Raw genomic sequence first — 20,969 nt, 5'->3', positions numbered from 1 at the left:
GACATGAAACATTTTGAACTTTGGATGTTATAGTATGTTGTTTACATAGTTTCATCAATACTTGTCAGCCTCTCTGCAGATTCTAAAAAACTTTTGGGCTTGAAGAGTGCTAGCCTTTTAAGCAGCATAAGACCAGCCTTCACATGATATTAATTTGCTAAGTATTTGTTGCAGATTTGTTGGCTTTTATACCTTGTCTGTTTTGCTGTATTTTGTGTATTTAGGAAAAGTTAAGTGATCATAAATTCCTAAACAAGGAGTTTTTTAACCATAGTACAATACTTCCCATATGTAAGTTTCACAAGGCATTTTTCATCAGTATATTTAATTTAAAATGAAACTTATTACCTGAAATATTTTTACTATATTTTATGTATACCAAAGTGTCACAGATGGTAGAAAGATTTGTTACCATGAGGTAGCGTAGCATTTTGTGATTATAAAATTAATCCGTTTCTAAATCTGTTTAAAGAGTTTTTTGCCATCTAATGAGCAATATAAATTATTAATATTTTCATGTTCTTAGGGACTTTCATAGCCATAATTTTACCAACACAGCTGTTTGACCCAGTGACATCATGTTTTGCATAATTTTGCATTTTAATGAGTTAGTCATTTAAAAGGTTACAAAGAAACCATAACTCATAAGTAATTAAATTATTTAGCAGAAGTATAAGAAGGTCTTCTGACATAGGTCACTGTGGGAAGCAAAGAGCATAGATGTACTGAATTGCACCTGTTTGTGGGAGGTAGGTATGAGCCAGACACTTTACTCTTGGATTCCAAGTAATTTTTTTTTTCCTTATGGAAATGGCCAAATACATACACCTACTAAAACAACTTTTTCTTTCGTTGTGATAGAAATTTTTCTTTCATTGTGATAGAAGAGCTTTAGATTGTACTCATAAACAAAGCTTACCAATAAATGTGAGTTACCTTTCAAGGTCTGGGTATCTGCAAGTTTTTGCCGAAAACATTGTGCATGAAATGCTTTCTCTTTAAACTACCAAACAAAAAGCCTGAGCATAGACCTTCTAAGATTGGTGCTTAATCTTATTCTGTAATAGTTTAATGCATATAAATGCTTGCAGATAAAAGGTGAACGAAGAGGACCTGCTAACTAAGATTTCCCGTCTACAAACGAAATACGTTATAAACCCAGACTTACCTCTAAGCTCACCAAAAAGTTTTGTTTAACAGTTCACAAAAAAGCTGCCTTTAGAAAATGTTTTACACTATTACAGTAGGGGAGGAAATGAGGTATATCTTACTAGGATAAATCTAATTATAGCTTCTTGTGCTGCACCACTGTTTTTCAAAAACCAGAATATTAAAGCTGTAATAGCTATATATATATGTATATACAGCTTGTGTAATAGTATGTATGCAGCAGGAAGTCAGAAAGACATGCTCTGATATTTTGGTGAAGGAGGCAGAACGTTTGATAAACTGAATTTGGACATGAGAACTCAGACTGTAAAGTGATGCGCACCTTCAAAATACCTTAGGTAGTTAGGAAGGATCCAGAAACTCTTGCATTTTAATCTCAGCTCTGCTACTACTTTTTGTGTAACTTTCAGAAAGTCACTTAACCTCCCTAGTTTAGTTTCCCTGTCTGTAAAATAGATCTAATGATACTCAATATTCATCTGTATCTTGTGCGGATTAGTTACTGTTCTGTTTGTTATGTATTGCTTTGAAAATGTAAAGTGCTAAGTACTATGTACCCTTTCCATTAAAATCTTGATGGAGGTAGTTCTCTCAAGGTGAAATTCACAGCTGCACAGAGGTCTTATGCAAGATCTTGCACTCCACTGAAGCCCTATAATCTTTATGGAAAGGAGAAAGGGAGATAGTTGCATGGAGGAGGGCATAGGGCCTGTGAAATATGGGCTCCCTGCACAGAGGGAACACACACCAGATCCAAATAAGATGGCATGGAGAGGGTTGTGGGGGCCTAGCCAAGGGAGTAACTACATGAATTCAGAGAACCGCAGGTTCGCATATAGGGAGTAGGGAGGGGGGAGCAAGTATTATTCCAGCATGCAATAGTGAGTGTGGAATGTTTGTATTGCAGCATTACAACCTGTCTCGGCGTTGTTGGGCTGAATTCTGTCCCATTCAGCTTCCACAGAGTCCAAATTTCATATTTATGGGATGTTGACATGACTGAGGACAGTTCTATAAGAAACAGTGTTTGATCAAGGAAATAATTATTTTAGATTAATTCACATGGATTTAAGCATGTGTTGTAGAAATTTGGAAATTCTCAGCTGTTTTACTTTCCATTGGAAATTAATTGTATACTCTAAAATATGGTGAAATGAGGCAGTGATTGAAAAGGCACTGAAACTCCATATTAGGAGTGGTGCACATAGTAGATCTGCATAGTAGATCTGTTTGTGGGCATTCAGAAGAATAAAACACTCAAAATATATAGAAAAGGCCTTGGTATGTCCAATTTTGTTGTTTTGGAGTGCACATCGTACAATAGTTAGGGTGACAGTGCTTACAAATAGAGGCTGATTATGGATAGAAGCAAACTACAAAATATTGCTTCTAGAGTTACCTACCTTATAAGTCATGTGTGTTCTGAGAATGAGAGGTATAAAACTTTTCAAAAGTAGACTCGAAATACAGTAACTATCTGGTTTTTAATCTTGAACATTGTGATATTATTGATTTGTCTCATAGTTGCATTAACACCAGGTTAGCAAATAACAAAGGAAAACGTGAACTGAATGATGTATACTTACTACAATAAAGGTAGTGTATGGTAAAATAAGATGAATACAATTCTTGATGCAACTAGGTATGGACCAAATACAATGAAGATTTAGAAGGCAGTAGTCACAAAAAGAAATTTAAGGTTTATTGTTTATAGTTCTAATATCCATTAAAAGTTAGTAACACAGCAGGTGACTATGGGTAAGTGTAAAGTGAATGTTTTGAAATAAATAGCAGTTGGGTGACCTGGGATGACAGGGCTCTAGACAAGGGTATGTGTTTGTCAATATAGCCTACATGTTTTACAGACTCCTCAGGGAACAGGGGAAGATACAATTTCACCTTTTCTGTGCCAAAACATTTTAATTATATCTTCTTCCAAGTACAGCGGTTCAGTAACCAAGGAGCTGACATTGATGCATGTGTTGATAAAGCTGCAAACATTCAAAATGAGATTAACAAAGATTTTGAGGAAAGGGTGACAGCTAATTTTGCACAGTATTCTGCATCTAATTCAGGTCAGTGTAATGATAGAATATTTTATAACTCTTGTGTCATCCAAAGGGACTTTTATGATGTTTTGGTTTTGTATTTGTGTGTATGAAAAGTAAAGTTCTAACATATCTTTCAAACAAATTATAACTTTTTATTGAATATCAATTTGTTGTATCCATAAGCATTTTGAAAGAAGAAAACTAGCATTTAGAAGTAATTTTATACATGAATCAACCTTCATCAGATAATCGTGTACTTTTATCTAATTCACCTTGAAAATACTAACTTCAAGATGTGTAACAGAATCAAACCAAATATTACAGAACCCAGTAATATTGCTTGGTACATGGAAGAAGATCGATCAGAGAAAGTAATATTAAGTGTATTTAAATAATCAAACTGTAGTTTCTTTATGTTGTTTGAAACCTTTTGAGAACATCTCAGTGTATTTCTGTTCTATTCTCCTCTTTATTTGAAGGCAGCTGACATTCTTCTTTCACTTTTCTTTTTGTTTGTGAAATTTTCTTTTTTTTATCCACTCTCTTCTCCATCTGCTTTCACTTTTGTTTGCTTGGGCCGTCTCTCATCCCAACTTGATAATGAGGAATGCGGTGTGACCCTGACCTCTATCAGCCCATGCATGACCTTCTGACTCTCCCACATAACCTTTGACCTTCTCTTTGACAGCTTGATTAATTACCCTGTGTTATGATTTATGAGTAAGTGCTATGTAAAAATAATAGACAACAGGTGGTCCTCTAAAAACTTTTTGTGGCATGTTTTCTTTTCCTGCCTAACTTGATGAGGTATTTTAAGTTGGGAACTTACTGGGACAATGTATGTTTGGCAGTACCACGGCATTTTTAGACACTTGGACACAGCCCTGGAATCCAGGGAGCTAAGAGTTGAGGTGTAGCTGGGATGAAAATATTACAAAGTGTTAGCAGGGTGCAGTTGCCAAAATGCACATTGGGTCGAAACACAAAACGGAGTCAACTGACATTTCAGGCTTTTCAGTCTCAGGTCACGTCTTGAGAAAATTACTCAAATAATGGAGGGGGCATTTTTCAAGCTGAGCTGCATCTCCAACAGCTATGTTTACTTTAACGCTTCACTAGTGACTTCTGATTGGTTGTCATGACCTCATCCCACTGTTGCACCTAGGATGTTGTAACAGTGACATATATGTACCCTTCTCATGAAAAAGATGGGAAATAAACAGAACATACATCTTTCAAAAAGATGAATGGACATTGCTATGTCCATTTTAACCATGGTCAGATTTAGTTTACAGACCTAAACACTTTTGAGTTGCATTTCCCTTGAGGATTAGCTCTGATCTTGTTGCAAACAGTCTAAATAGAATTCTGAACTTGAAAAATCAGATTGATAAAGCTTAGGAAAATGATCTCTTATAGATCCTTACTTACGGGCCAAAAAGATAGTTACACAGGTCAAGGGATTCCACTCTAGCCCCTGACCTCTCTGGTCACATATGGCATCCCATTTTGGTGGATTAATATGCAGGGCTGAATGCTTTCAGCTCATTATTCATTTAGTCAGCCACAAGAGGTTTGAAAAGATTCAGAATTTAGCTCAAATATTTTAGATTGGCTTTGACCTTACTATTGCTGACTAACAGGGTAAATTAACTTGGATATAACTTCAGTTTCAAACATCTCGTGTAAAGTTCCAATAAAAGACAAAAGTATCATCCTATTTCATACTGCTGTATTTTAGTGACTAGTGAACTTCTGTATCTATATGACTTTTATTGCCAAGCTTTCTTATTTATGATTTTTTGTGCTTTCCAACACCTGTCTGCTTTCCCATTAGCAATCATCTGTTGGATAAATGATAAGTGAGCTATTATATATTTGTCACTCTATTTATAGACTTGAAACTAGAGCTTGCATGCAATGCTCTTTTACAATTCTTAAACCTCAGGGAGCAGTTAGTTGTATGGACTATGAGTTCTTAACTTACCTTTCTGAAGCAATAGTATTTGGGGAAATACCTATTACGATGCTGGCAATTTAAGCCTACCTACTTTACTCTGATAGAGAAACTCCAATTACATCCATTGAACTAAAGGATGAAGTTTACTTTTATCAATATCTGTCTTGATTATCACATCTAGTAACAGATGTACTATGTAAACAAACTTGGAGTTAATTAACTAAAACACACATTTCTTCTCTCAGATATGGTAGTACATTAGGATTATTTTGTAACAATCAGTTGAAGAACTGTGGGGATTATTCTGTTTTGAGACAGAAAAAAATTATACCAATCTAATTACAAATGCTTAAAATATAGCAGTTTACAAAGTATAACTTTGTAGTGTAAAATAACTTCAACAGCAGAGCAGTTTCTCCATTTGTACACAGGAGATATATAGAAAAAAGCTACTTCGACGTTATACACATGAATAACATATCTAACTTTTTACAAATGAACAGCCTTAAGAAATTTTCCTAGAAACATGTATGTATTTAATGAAAGACTTCATCATGTCAAATTTTTTAATAACACTACATATGCATCTAGGCTGAAAGCGAGATTAGTGTTTGCCTCTCTACTGATATTACAGTGAAAGCGGGTTACGCTTCTGAACAGGCTTTTTATAGAATATAATTTTAAATAGTAGTTGTCCATTTTTGTTAGAGCCATATTAATGATTTGTGATAAACTCTACTGATTAGTAGTAGTAGTTGATAAAGAATATTTTCAGTTTTTTAAACTACATGAACTTCTGTTTGTTCAATTCTGCATTGACGTCACCTTGTGTAACCCCACGGATATTTACAAGTTCGTGGACCATTTAGCTCTTTGTCTCTACTTATAATTTTCTGATTGCACTTTTTTGTTGTAAATTTTAATAAGTGCATATCTTTATGAAGTTTGATAGTGCAAATGTGTGCTACTTATTATATAATTTTTCCAGACATTGATGGATCCTAAGAAACACATTGTTTTCATAGGTCAGCAGCATGAGGGAGGTCTTTTACTTAAAGATGAGGATTCATTTTTGATGAAATAGGTTTGTATGGTGTAGTATAGCCTGACAGAGGTTAAATTCTGGTGCAGTTATAGATGCTACAATGTATATCCATATTGTTTCATATGAGTCAGTATATTATGTTAGCTCAAATTCTCTTGTTGATGCCATTGTTTATGTCTTACAACTTGGGTTGAAGTGATTATGAAAGAAAAATAGAAAACACGGAATGAAAACATGTAACTTCTGATAAAACAATATTAAAATCTTTTTATAACAGTAAGTGTTGAGACTTGTTTGGCAGATTATGCTCAGACTTAATTATTGTAGTGTTGCTCTAAGGAAAAGGCTGTTTGAAAAAGAAAAAAAAATAAAAAGTTAAAAATGTAAAGGGAGACATGTTATGCTGTTTAAAATCTAATTGATAAAAATCCTTTAATTGATTTATGTAGTAGTGAATTTAAAAATGGAATCATTTTTCATCTCTTGATGTCTCTGTGAAAAATTGACATTGTGTCCTCATAAAATTGGACAAATGACTCATGTAATTTTCCGTTACATAATCAATAACTTAGACAAATTCTGCTTCTTTGAAGATTTATGTGTCTGTTTTGTGGCCAGATTTTAGTGGACATAGAGTTTCAAATTTCAGTAACACTTATAAAACCACAATGAATACATGAATTTTGCATTTGGCTTTGTATAGAAAGCAAAAAGAATCAATACACAGAATGTCTGCACTCAAAATGAACAGATCAAGAAGATGGACAACAAACTAAAGCATTCTACACTGCGGGCTACAATCACCAAAGTACTTCATGTAGTTTGTTTTGAAAACTTCATCATTTCTTCCTACCATTTAGCATAGCACAAAAAGTGTACTTTCATACAACTCTCCTAATTCACTAATATTTTTACATAGGTTTACTAAAGCACTACTCTGTTTTGTGGTGTGTTTATAGATTTATAAACTTAAATTCATTTTTAAAAGTTGAAAAATGTATTTAATAATAATACAGTATTCCTTCTTTCTAGTCATAATAATAATAATAATGTTGTTGTAATTTATTTATTATTATAATATCCAGTTATAGGATAGCTGCATTTCAAAGCTTCATGGTGGTGTGGTTTTTGTTGATTTTTCTGCAGGTTTGTTTTGGTTTTTTTTTTTAAGTTCAATTCACTCAGAAGAGAGGGCAGGGGAGAAACATGACAGGAGACCACTTACTTATGGTACAGAATCTAGTGAGGAGGCAATTTTCTCTTTGGCCTATGGTGACCTTTTTTTGACTATGTTCCTTACACCAGAGACAGTGTACTGAATGCCTCTATTTCACCCTGTTTAGCAGAGTGCAGCAGTGTCCTTTAACTTAATTTTGGTGGGAGGAGAAGTTATAGCAGAAATTTGAGAAGGGCGTGAAAAGTTGTACAGGCACAAGGAAGAGGGATAGGAACTTCCTTCAAATGTGATTTTAATAACTAGTCGAGTGTGTCCAACTGTAGAAAATCACCAAGTGACAATCTGTCTACCTGACAGTGATCACAATGCGTTACAAGATTTTTGAATAGCTATACAGATTAGAATAAAGCAAGACCAAATAAAGTATCTTTTGTTGGTGTAGATTTGGTTTACTTTGGTCAGCTAGGTATGTAGACTTGTTTGATCTTCTCACTTGGCCTGAATGTAAAATGAAAGTTTAACTAAAAAGGCAGAAATAATGTTGTTTTGATAGCTAATTAATACAAAATATGTATTTATTATTATAGAGTTTTTTTTAATTTAAGAGTGTTTTATGTTTAATTGGAGCCCATTCTGTTAACTGTTTGTCCTTTTCTCTTCCCTCCCCCCTTTTAAAATACTTTTATTCACAGAAATGTTACTATATTTCATTGTCAGTATTTTAAACCTATTTTTACATTACATAAAAACAAATAGCTGTTTCATTGAGAATTTATTTCTCTTACATAAATGTGTGTATTCTTCAACAGTTCCATTTCTTGAGGCACAAAAATATGGCACAGATGTTTAAAATCATAATATCATACACAGCATAGTTTTTCTCTGGGTTTGCAGAATACAATACATAACTTAATCCCAAAGAAGTTTCAGTGCAGTTTTAAAGTGGTACTTAAGTCATTCTACCCTAACAGAGTTGACTTGTAAGCGGTATAGCTGAATCAGTGTTGATATTGATTCATGGTTACTGTCACTATCAGTTTGTGCATGGTATGCTGGTGGTCACCTAGACAAAAGGTTGTTACTATTTTAAGCTGTGGTGAATAGTTTCCAGAGATTTTATTTGAAAGATATCCATTCTATTGTAAAAGTTTTATTAGCTGGACGTACACTTTATTAGCCATTATGTAGTGTTTTTATAATAATGTTTTGTTTTTTAGTTCTAGTAGCTTTCTGATTAAAATCATATAAAATATCATGTAGTTATGAATATAAAGTTCACACCAACACATTTTGAAAATTGTTTTTAAAAGGTGAAACAGGCAGGTCATGTGAATATAGATATAGAGATATATGTATCCACACACAGATACACATATCAATATATTTCTCCTTAGTTACAGAAATGAAACGCTTCAACTTTCTTAAAATATTACTATTAAATAATATGCTTTTGTCCAATATGAAATCACTAGAATATATTTTATGAAGAACAATAAAATAAATTGAAAGCAATTTCCAGGATTAAATCCTTCTGTTAATCTTTTATTTTGTCTTTTCTGAAACAGGAAGGCTATGGAGTAATAGTACTGAATCCCAATGAGAACTATATTGAAGTGGAAAAGACAAAAGCCCAAGTACAGCTGTCCTCTGATAGCTCAGATGAACCTGCAGAAAAGAGAGAAAGAAAAGATAAAATCCAAAAAGAAACAAAGAAGCGACGTGACTTCTACGAAAAGTATCGGAACCCGCAAAAAGAAAAAGAAACTCTGCAGTTGTATATTAGAGTAAGTTTACTTTAGTTTAATTTGCCCTTACTAAATACTAAATCTTGTGCTGAAGTATTTTATATTTAGTATACATATTTACATTAATAATGGTTATTTTTTTTAAAAAAATATAGACACACTACTCACTTATGTCTTAAAGAGTTCATTTAAAGTGAGTGACTCTTGTATTGATATTTTTTTGTCATGCATTGAATGGGAAGTTTTGGAAGAGCTGCAAATATTGCTTTCTGTTTTCAAAGAGGAACTTCAAATAAGCCCCAAAAGAACATATTATGTGTTACAAACACTGATTTAAAGAAGACTTTGTAAAATGTTTTATAAGTAGATGTATACATAAGAAACACCTAATACAGCTTTGGTAACATATTAGCTACACAACATGTCGTGCATGTATTTACAGCATTATGTTGTGTTCTTATACTTGGGAGGCAGTAGTTATAGCCTAATAATTTTTAATATATTACCTGCTGAATTAATAATGTATTGTGCAAAATACTGGTGTTCATCTTGTGTGGTAGCAGTTTTACCCTATAATGTATTGTTTTCATATGAGCAGCCGTCCATTGTATTTCCGCTAAGCTTCTGAAGGCAGATAAAGGGAGAGAGTTATTAATATCTTAATAAATATTTAAGCTAGAATAGTTCAAGAATGGTGTAATGAGGAAACTCTGTCCCTTGCTCTTTTCTTACTCAGTGAACCTTTGCACTTTGTAATGCTAGCAGCATGGGATCGTTATAACAGTGCTACCCAAGGATTTCTAATTCTGCAGGGGGCACAAACAATATTATTTGCACTTTGACACATTCTCCTTCATATACATACTGTGCATTATGCATTCGAGACAGAGTCATGCAATTTTCAAGGCCCTTTTTAGGAAAGTTAGCATTTTTATTCAACATTAAAACATGTCAGAAATGCCACAGTACGGTTAAAACAGTAAGAATTTGCATGCCATTCTGGTGTGAAATAGAGAAACATGCAACAAAATAGGTGTTAGAATAATTTTAATTTTTAACATAACATTGATTTATAGCTTTACTGCCTAGTTAAAAATTTCATACACTTGGCTTGGGAGAATCATTAACAAACGTAAAAAAGTATACCTTTTCAGGAAATAAACTCTTTTCCTGAGTGTAGAAACAATAAGAACCTTTACAGATGTACGTGGAAATTGACCAGAAGGGCACTGCTTTTTATGAACTGTACCAATCTGCCGACCAGCCAATCCCAGCCTTTGAGAGAGGCAGCCTTATTCATGAAAAGGCAGCATACACTGGTTAGGCCAGTTCTCAAGCCTTACCCCAGCAAACCAGTTCTGGTATTAGGACTAACATTAGTTTTTAATGACAGTGGTCCTTTCACATTTTCTTTCCTGTCTATGGTATCTTTCTACTTGTGGCTATTTTACCTAATAAAACACACATAGTGGTTTCATGAAGCCCTAAGAATATGTAAAATGCAAGTTTTTGCACTGTTCTCTTTATCCAATGAAGACTTATTTCAAAGTTGAGTACTGAAATTCCTTTTTTTTTTTTTTAAGCATGGAAAGTAACAGCAGAAGTCTTCATGTGCAGTGTACATTGTGGGCCCAGTTCTGTGCCTACTGAATTCACTGGGAGCAGGATAGACCAAAAGAATGCAAATGTCACCTGATGGTGTTGGCTCTGAAATCTGAAAGGTTACTTCACATTTTCATCAATAGGCACCAGTGCAGAGTCTTGTGAAATGAGGTTTGGATTGTTAAATGCCTAGACAAACAATTTCAATTCACTTGCCTACCAGCCTCGAAAGAAAACTGAACGATCATTAGCAATAAAGAGCACCATTTATTCTATGGAATTTGCGGACCTCTAAAAGACTATAGAGTCGTGAAGTACTTCTACAGTACATATCAAAACATTTTTACAAACCTTAATTAAGCCTTATATCACCCGTGTAAGGCAGGTAAGCATTGTTATATCTATTTTGCCATTGGGTAAACTGTCACAGAGAGAGGGGAGATCCAAGATTAGTAAAGAAATAAGATTTTCTCACAGTAGCCATGGTAAATAAGTTTACTGAAGTACAAACAGGTGTAAAAAGAAAAGAGACCTATCTGTTGTTGAAGGAAAATTTGTTTATGCCAAGTGCATTGGCAAAATTGATGAACTGTTAGTTATTGGGAATAGACAACCTCAGTTATGATCTCTGGGTCACTTAGACCAGTGGCTTTCAACCTTTTTTCATTTGTGGACCCCTAAAAAATTTCAAATGGAGGTGTGTACCCCTTTTGAAATATTAAACACAGTCTTGGGATGCACTGTGGACCACAGGTTGAAAACTACTATTCTATGGTGGTGGTAACCTTTTGTGGACCCCTTAGACATAGTTTGTGGACCCCCAGGGGTCTGCGGGCCACAGGTTGAAAACCACTGGCTTAGACCTACAGTGGCCTGATGAATAAGTGTTGATTGAACAAATTAAAGCTGTCTCTGAGTGGATGATCTAATTTACATAATCAGTATTTCTAAGATTTGGAAAAAAATTAACTTTGTTATTTGAGCTAGTCTCTTTCCCCACTTCTTTTTAAAATGAACATTTCCTTCAAGTATTTTCTAATTTTTATTTCAAATAATGTAAATGTGCAAGATACACGGGTATAAGTAAAAGCAGAGACCTAAACATTTAAGATTAACATTTAAAAGTATAAAATATTTTACTTACCAGATGAATACAGATAAAATGACTAACCAGCAGATTGTGCACTACATTAAGAGTAGAGCATTAGAGATCAAAGTACTTATTGTTTCATGCAGTAAGTTTCCTTAACTATGAAATAATGTACTTGCTGGCATACATTATAGCTTGTTAAGGGGATTGATTTGGTCTGGGCAATAAACATCATGTCAGACATTATGGCAGGAAAACCTGCTTAATATGTTTTGTAATAAGACAGAATTTTTTGTTCTTGAAAACATCTGCCAACTGAATTCAAGAGTGAAGACAGAAAATGTCATCAATTTAGTAATAATCCTATAAATTTAGTTTCTTTTTCAGCAACAGAAACCAAAGCAAAAACTCCCTGATGATCAGCATTGACTCTAATACTTTGTAAAATGATGAAACAAAGACATTTTACTTCATATAATGTGTTAATTAATGCATAGTGAATTTTAATATTCTTACTGATCAGATTTTAACAAGCATATTGCCAACAGATCATTTTTTAAAAGCATCTGTTTTTTAATGTGTTGGATTGAAAATTGAGTCAAATAGCTAAATATGTACGTACATACATTTAAAAAACATATTTCCACCCCCTGCGTATAGAACTAGTATTTTTCTTAGACCACCAGAGGCTGCTGCTGTACATATTGGCTAATGCTTCCCCCAGAATCTTAGTACCCCAGCTTTCGTTAATTGCTGAGCTAAACTCAGAATGTGTTGGCCCCTAGCACAGCCTTTACCTATGCAAATGGAATATAGGCTTAAATGTAACATTATCATTTCCTCCATCTCCCATTCCCTGCAGATTTCTACACTGAAAGTGACTGTTCTGTGTTAAAAGGCACTCATAAATGTAAATCAGTAGTCGGCCCATGCTAAATATCATACCCGACATAAGTACGTATGCTGCCATGGATCATAAAACATTATTATAGGATACATGATGCACATACATACCTTTCACAACAATATTACAATTTGTAGTAGTATTCTGTATTAATGATCCATCAATTAAATGATGCTTTGATGTAGCTTATTCTTTATTCATTATTTAGTGTTTTTCTCCTTTTCTTAAAGAGTTTAAACTGACAAATATTTCATAATCAGTCAAACTATATTACCAAAGGAAGTAATGTATGTGTTTGGTAAATTTAAGCAAACTGATTTTTTTCCATGGGCCTGGACAAATAAAATAATATATACCAATATTTAGAATAAAAGTGGTAAAAAGACAGCAACTTTATTAATATAAACACTTCAATCACTACAAATGAATGCCAGCAGGCAGGAAACCCTTGCAGGTAATTGGGAGAGGGCATGCTATTGCTGCTAATTGTTCTATAAGAATGGCACAACATCCCACCAGCCACAAAGACATAGGTGCTTGTGAATACTGATATTTAAATGGCCAAAATCTTTTACTGAGGAATTGGGCCCTTTTGTGAACAAACTCTCATCAGTCCCTACTGGCTATATTAATTTCTTCTCTGTGGAAGGAAGGAAGGCCCTGATCCAGTGAGCACGTAATTATGTGTGTAGCTTTAGGCATATGAATTAGACCTATGAAAGTCAATAATGTATCTTTCATCACAGACTAATGAGCCTAAAGTTGCACAGATGCTTAACTGTTTCCTAGAATCATAGAATATCAGGGTTGGAAGGGACCTCAGGAGGTCATCTAGTCCAACCCCCTGCTCAAAGCAGGACCAATCCCCAATTTTTGCCGCGATCCCTAAATGGCCCCCTCAAGGATTGAACTCTCAACCCTGGGTTTAGCAGGCCAATGCTCAAACCACCAAGCTATCCCTCCCTCAATCGGGGTCTGAGTCCCTCTGTCTCCCAGTCTTTATCAGGTATAAAAAGCAAGAAACACCATTCACTTATGTGGCCTGAAACACTGTCTGCCAGAATGAGTAAGCCAAAAACCTGGTGTCTTTAAAAATTATAGGAAAAGATATATTATTGCCGTGCAGTAATGGACAACAGTTATAAGTGGAGAACATCTAATGCTCAGTGCAAAACTAACTTTATCCCAGCAGAAGAGAGACAGTTACATGCAAGCTCAGGCAATGAACTCCTGAGAGGTCAAGTGACTTGGCCAAGCTCACAAAAGTCTGTGGCAGAGCTAAGGCCCAGATCGCCTATCATTCCTCTTTTATAAATGCTTATTTTTAGTGGTTTTTACTCCATGTAAAAGTGTGTGATTTGGGGGGGGGGGGGGGGCGGGGGCGGCGGCGTATTTTTAAAACAAATTAGATTAGTGATACTGTATTTAATTTTTAAAGCCCAAATATTCCCCTCCACTTCAGTGAACCGTCTGCTACTTCTACGGGACAGCAAAGCCTCTCAGTGAAAGGATTAGGAAGAAGCGGAGTATAAACTGTTGAAGTGTCTTTGTCCTTAGTCAACCATTTAGGAACGTTAGGCCTTAAGAGTTTAAAAGAAGAGAAAAAGTATGTGCGTGCACAGACACAGATAGCTTTCAGAATCCTACAATAACTTCTGTGTAACTAAAAAAGTTCATAGTAGTTCATTCTGTAGGTACCAAGTTTATAAATACATTAAATAAATACTTAATCAAATTATGTATATTTTAAAAATGTAATAGTATTGAATCATATATAAATTGGCTGCTTTTGCACATTCCATATCTATTGAAATTATGCTTTTTAATAAATATTGGTATAGTACGGGCTCATTCCTACAGTGTGTCTTGCATCTACTAATCTAGAATAGTTGCATTGGTCCTCTTTTCCCGGAGCAAGAGGGAGATCAGAAAAGCAAATTATCACAGGAGGAAGATTTTGCATCTCTTGGAGAGTGATACTGACTCCTTATTCTGCAGTACCCTTTCTTTTGTTCTGCATTTCACAAGTGCAGCTAATCAAAGAAGAGGAATAAATCAGGGCCATCCAGCTTTCCTGGCTATCAAACACTTCATTTCATGATACTGGCAAACCATGTATTGTTAGATCAGGCTCCTAAAATATGAGGCAAGCTGTATGAGCTTCCAAAGGAAAAATCAGCTTGCATCTCTACTCCCACCATGAGTTCGACAGTACTCCTGTTGTTCTAAAAAAATCATCTACTCTTATAGGTCATTCAAGTCATCCTTCCTTTCCCTCAAGATTCAGGCTAAGTAAAACTGGGGACTTAGTGAGCCAGTCATAAAGCAAACTGGCTCAGCAGAAAGCAGACCCACTCGTTCAAGACAAAGGTGAATAAAATTATTCAAACTTCTTACATTCAGATAGTGCCAATCTTTGATTATAGAGCCATAGAAGTTACAGACTGAAAAGGCCTCTTAGGTCATTAGTCCATCCCTCTGCCAGTGCAGATTGTTCCCTACAGGTATTCTTTATCATTTATCCAATAGAATCAAAATGGTAATATCCTTTCAATTGATATCCAAAACAAGAATAATAACTTTTCACTTTCCCCACACCCCAAACACAAACACACACATACGTCTATGTATTTTGATACTCAGAGTGTTGTGGAGTTGGAAAATCTGGCCAAAAAAAAAAAACTAAGTAGGAGGTCACAAAGAAACATCCACCCCTACAATAAACTTGAACTTTCTGCTCAGACTTTCTCAGCTGGGAACCAGTTAACCATAACAATCTAGAGCTGCTTAATATAACTTGTCTCATGAGAAGTTAGCAACCTGTTGCCCACTTTACTTTGAGTCATACGCTAGTCTATATTTGCAATAGTGACTTGGCTGTCTTTGGGTCTGATTCTTTGGTTAGGCCAAGCTATACTCACCACAGGATCTGAGAGAGAGCACCTTTCTACAACCCCTAATTCCTCAATTCAAGGGCCATCTTGGATCCTGATGTAAATTAAAGCATCCTCAGACCTCCTCTAAGTTGTACCTGGCTGCCTGTAGTCCTGAAAGGTCTTTTGGTATTTGGAGATGGCTGGGGTGCAGAGACATTCCAACATATCCCCCTATGCTAGGGACCATGAGCAGGGTGTTGTACTGTGCCCCTTGTGCTTGCAATGTGCACAATTCTTGTAAAATATGGTTTTAAATAAGATAGCAAAAGCAGTTCAACTTTGGTCTATGAATGGGGCTCAGTAACTCCAGCCAGGACAATACCTGCAGAACCCAAAACCTCAGTCCTTCTGTTCAGTCTTCAACAGTTTAAAATTGCTCCTGTGGGGATTCTTTGCACTGAGAAGTCGCTGGCAATTTAGGGTTCTTGTTAGTCTGGGTCATAGCTCTTTGCACTTCAGCAAAATAATGGTGTCCTGTCCCCTGCCATCTAGAAAAATGATCTCTTATCTATTTGTAACTTATCAGTTGATTAATCTGGGTGAAATCAGGTAGGGATGTGGACCTTGAAGTAAGCAGCCTTCAGTTGCCTTTGGGTGTACGTGAGATGGGTCAAAAAATCTCCCACTTTCCCTCTAAAGAACTGATCTACTTGAAAGTGAGATTTTAAATTCATAGGTATGAACCAGAAATAGTGAAGCTGCACATTTGTATAATTGATCTCAGTCATACTATGGGCGTGTCTTCGGGCACTAGGATAATGACAGCTTGCACAGAAGTGGATCTCTGGGCTAGTTTTTACTCTGGCTTTTGAGCCATAGGTTGTCTCAGGAGTGGAACTACCTCGTGCACCAGGAAGTAAACCAACATCTTCAAGTCTTTTTTCACTTAAACTGTAGGTTGAAAAGATTTGCCACAGTTCATCCTCAACATCTCTCTGGGATGGCGACATTAAGAGACACAAATCTGACAAGATGGGGAATGTGTCTTTTGGCCACCATGTGTTGCAGTGTTGATGGATCCAAGGGAGGTCACTTGGAGACCATAGCAGTTTGAATTTCTTTCTGCCACTTTGTCCATCACCTGTTGGGAAAGCTGTGAGAGGCCTAGATACTATGTTGATTGGGACTTTGAAAATACCTGGCTAGAGATCAAATGAATAGTGTGACTGTAATTTGCCTATATCTACAACTGGGAGGAAGCAGATCAAGGAGCAGGAGCAGCATAGGTCTCAGATACCTTCTTCTGGACCTAGAGAAATCTCCTCAACTTTCAGACATTCAGATTGCAGGATTGTTAAACTTTATAGTGGATTATCTGAGCCACAGCCAGATACAAGATCCACTGGTAAAGAAGAATTATCGGTAGTTAAGTGTTCTTTATATTCTGACGGAAGTGATGGACTCCCTAATGGCCATCCACATTAAAAACTAAAATTGTAATCTTATTGTCCAGGTACCTCAGAGGAGAGTCCTGCCATTTGTCTTTTTGCTCTTTTTCTATTCTGGACAGGGTGCTTTTGAAAATAATGAGGTCTGAGGCAAAGGTCAGTTCAGTGATTTTTGGACTATACAAGGCACCTGGGTTTAGCAAGGAGCACAAGAGCATATGCTGTACATGCTTTACAAGGTTGGTGCAACAAATCAGGGGGTATGCTCTATCTGGAAGCACCCACAAGGAATTTTGTTGGTTAGGATGTTTCCTGAAGGCTCCAGCTGCTGTGCAACCCTGTCTGCTGGTCCCCAAGTGCACCTTCTGATGCCTAGGGCATAATCTAGTTCCAAATAGGGTCAAATCTGAACTGATCTGTAGAAAAATGGGCTATCCCATTATCCAAAATTTTAAACGGTCATCTGTAAATCCTTCACACTTTCACCACGTTTTTTTAGTTGAACCACCCAGCAGTCATCATTAATGAAAATTACTTTTGGCCTTATAGTGCTGTGTTGTGAACTTCTGACGTTTGGTGATCGCCACTTAAAATTCAGCAGTTCTAAATCACAAGAAATAATCTAAATATCTGAGGAAAACAGTTTTAATCTGAATTTACTCTGCTGTGAAAAACTTTGATGGGGGTCTGATTTACTGGAATCAGTCTCCAGAGGTAAACACTGTTCATCTGTCATGCCAGAAGAATTGTTTTAAATTGAGGGATTCAGATATAGAAATGGATTTTGGGGAAATAAATATACCCATATTTCTTAGAGATGCTGAAAAATCACGCTTTCTAATCAAATATTCATTTATTTAAAAAAATTAGAGAGGCTGGATAGTAGGTATCAGGACTGTGTCCTTGGCATCTGGAGAATGATAGCATTTGTTCAGTGGTAAGAAAAGAATGCATGCAAGTTTCCTGAGAACTGGTGCACATGCTACAGTAAATTCCAGGATGTCAACAACCCTCCATTCCCATTTTCATAAAATGTACCACAGAGAACAAAGGGCAAAATTGAAAAAGGCACATTTCATTTGAAAACAAATTTCAGCTTTTGGAGCATAGGAATTGTCGTAACAGGTCAGACCAGTGGTCCATCCAGTCCAGTAACCAGGATGCAACAGTGGACATTATCAAATGCATAAGAGGGAAGTGCAGGAAACCCTGAAGTGGGCAATTATAGAATCACCTGCCAAGAGGGAAAGATTCTTCCTAACATTTTCAGTTAGAGGCTGGCTTATAACTTGAATCATAAGGGTTTATATCCCTTCTAATTTTTTTTATTGTGTAATCCTTACTAATTAACTTAGGAGGTTCTCATCATTCAACTTTTTTTTAAATCTTTGGTCTCCTTCAGAAAGAGATTTAACTTGTCAGTGCTTATTGCTCCCTCTGTTGAGGAGAAAGGCCTTTGTAAAAGACCTATGTGTTACATTGAGCTCTGAAGGAAAAAAAGACATGAACTCAATTCTGACCCTGCCTTAGTGAATTCCATAGCTGGTCACCCTTCACCATAAATACCTTGTCCTCAGTGGCAGAGCTTTGGCCTGGGTACTGTCAACTTCTTTGTCTTGTGGATCTTAGTATTCTTGATGTTGTGTGGAGAAAGAAGCAGTTTTAAAGGTAGTCTGGCCCTTGCCCATTGAGGCCTTGAAGATGAGGAATTTAAATTGGATCTGGTAATGAATGGGGAGACAGGGCAGTCTGCAGAGCACAAGGCTGATATGCTCTCATCTACCTATTCTCTCAAGAGATGTATAACTGTGTTTTAGACCAGCTGCAGATATTCATATTTGCTCTGAGGTCTTTTTCTCCACTTTTTAGCTTGCATTCCTTGTTAAGCATACAAGGAGCAACACTAAACAGAGGCCTGGAGTCTACCAAGGGAAAATTTAAGGCTTCTTTGTTCCTGTTTTAATTTAAAATGTCTACCTATTCAATTGTTGTTGCTAGTGATTGCATCACTTTCATAGGCCCCCCATCATACAGTTTTTTGAAGCTCCTCTGACAGAAATGGTAATCAGTTAGTTTACATTCAATATAACCCCAGTGAAACTCTTGTCAGTTCACTCCCACTATGTCTTCTTAAAACCCAAGTAGAATAGGCAGTTTTCTGATGCGCTGCTGCATTATCATGACTAAAATTATATCACATGATTCTGGACCAGTGGGTATTATAAATTATTATGTCAACACCACTGCATCACCTGGACAAAACAGGACAGCCAAAGGCTACATGTGTAATTTAACATATAGCACTATGGCAATTAACTAATCAGTGCGGGTGGTTTCCTGAATAGTTAATCATTCTACATTTTTTCTGTGCGGCAATATTGATCTCCAACAAAATGAAATAATTCAGGGTTTAAACAAACTAAGTCTTTCCAGGCCTCTCCCACTACATAATCCTCAGCGTCCCTGTTTTTTTCTTTCATTCAAAAAAAAAAAAATCTGAATTGGATCCACAATGTTTCATGTCCCTTAAAGTGGGAGGAATCAGTAGCAACTTCTCTTTCCAAACTGGAGGAATGTCTTGCAACCATACTTCTCTAAAACTTCAATTTTAACATGTAATGCTCTCTCTTTTTCTGTGTGGTTATATTCCTTGGTCATTTCTTGCAATGTAGACTTTTTATCAATCCAGACTGAAATATATTTTCTTTATACTCAAACGCTTGAATTTTCTGAGATTAAATTATTTTAGTGAGTTTTCCAATAGATGGCACTGCTGGGAATGAAACTACTGAGTGAGCTAATGCAGCTCTACTTCCTCACAAAATAGCTGGGACTTCTAATAGTTTATAGTTTTTACAGGAAAAAAAACAGTACTCATCACAAGTTTGGGAATGCTTGGTACCATTGGTAAAAGTGCAGATATACTAAATATTTTGCTCAAGAAGTGTGGAAGGACTCTGCTATTAAAGCTTTTGTCAAATATGTGTGGTGGTGCTTCTGTTAGTGATATCTATCTGGACAATTAAACTATCAGTTAGAGGTGGGGATTGTGCATCAAGATAGAATGGAGCCCAGTTGCTTCTCTAGTTGACATAGCATAAACAGCAGTGGCTCTCCATTTGGTGTCAGAATATGCTGAACTATTTTGCAATATGTTCAAACACTGTGTCAAAATTTTATATTGTAATTTAATTGCTTAATCAAAATGCTGCTCTAAATTCTTAAGCTGTAACTCTACAGATCACAAAGTTGTATTAATATAATACTTTAGCTTTAAACGTCTCTCTCTTGAGTTAGGAACTGAATAGGGTAGTGTCGTCTTCCAAAAAGCATATTTTAAAACTTCTGTTTTTGCACAGTGTCAAAATATTTTGTGTTGCTCTAAAATGTTTGAAACTATTTTTGATCAGATATTGGTATAATATGAAAACAAAAGCAAAATGGATTACATATTTTGTTATAATGATTTATTAAGCACTTGGAGGTCTGGAACTGGGGTTGAGAGCACGCCAGATTGTGGAAGGAGGCAAGAAGGAGGGAATGCAGAAGAGAGAGCTTTCAGACAGGACTATAGCAATCTGCAGGATCTGCAAATGGCCGTACCATCTCCTAATTAACCAAAGTCCCCATTTCTGATGATTCTGAGCCTCCTTTGAAACCCTGGCTAACAATTTCCTCCTTTCCCATAGACTTTGGCCTCAGTGTATCCAGTCATGTACTAGAGCCCAAGAAAGACAAGGGGCAGTCATGCAGAAGATATGCAAGGGAGTTGCTAGGGTTCAAAGGCAACCCTGCCCCAGTATGTTTCAACAGCTCCAGAAGCCAGTAAAACTCCATGACTTGGAGGGGATTTTTTATAGTGCAATAATGCCTAGGGGCCTTAATCATAGACTAGGGACCC

The 20,969-nt window shown here is 36.0% G+C and overlaps 1 protein-coding gene across 18 annotated transcripts in view; it reads left to right on the top strand.

Annotated features, from left to right (window-relative positions):
* Window positions 1-20,969, top strand: part of FAM172A (family with sequence similarity 172 member A) — a 357,476-nt gene that overhangs the window by 155,762 nt on the left and 180,745 nt on the right. For all 18 annotated transcript variants that reach the window (XM_043547397.1, XM_043547400.1, XM_037903228.1 and 15 more), the window contains one exon: window positions 8,969-9,187. In XM_043547397.1, the coding sequence (XP_043403332.1) occupies window positions 8,969-9,187 (219 nt within the window). The remainder of the gene's footprint in view (window positions 1-8,968; window positions 9,188-20,969) is intronic.

Source organism: Chelonia mydas, chromosome 5, assembly GCF_015237465.2.
Source record: "Chelonia mydas isolate rCheMyd1 chromosome 5, rCheMyd1.pri.v2, whole genome shotgun sequence".
In the NCBI taxonomy this organism is placed as follows: Eukaryota; Metazoa; Chordata; order Testudines; family Cheloniidae; genus Chelonia; species Chelonia mydas.
Note: the sequence above shows the minus strand (reverse complement) of the source record. Positions and strands in the feature narration are given on the sequence as shown.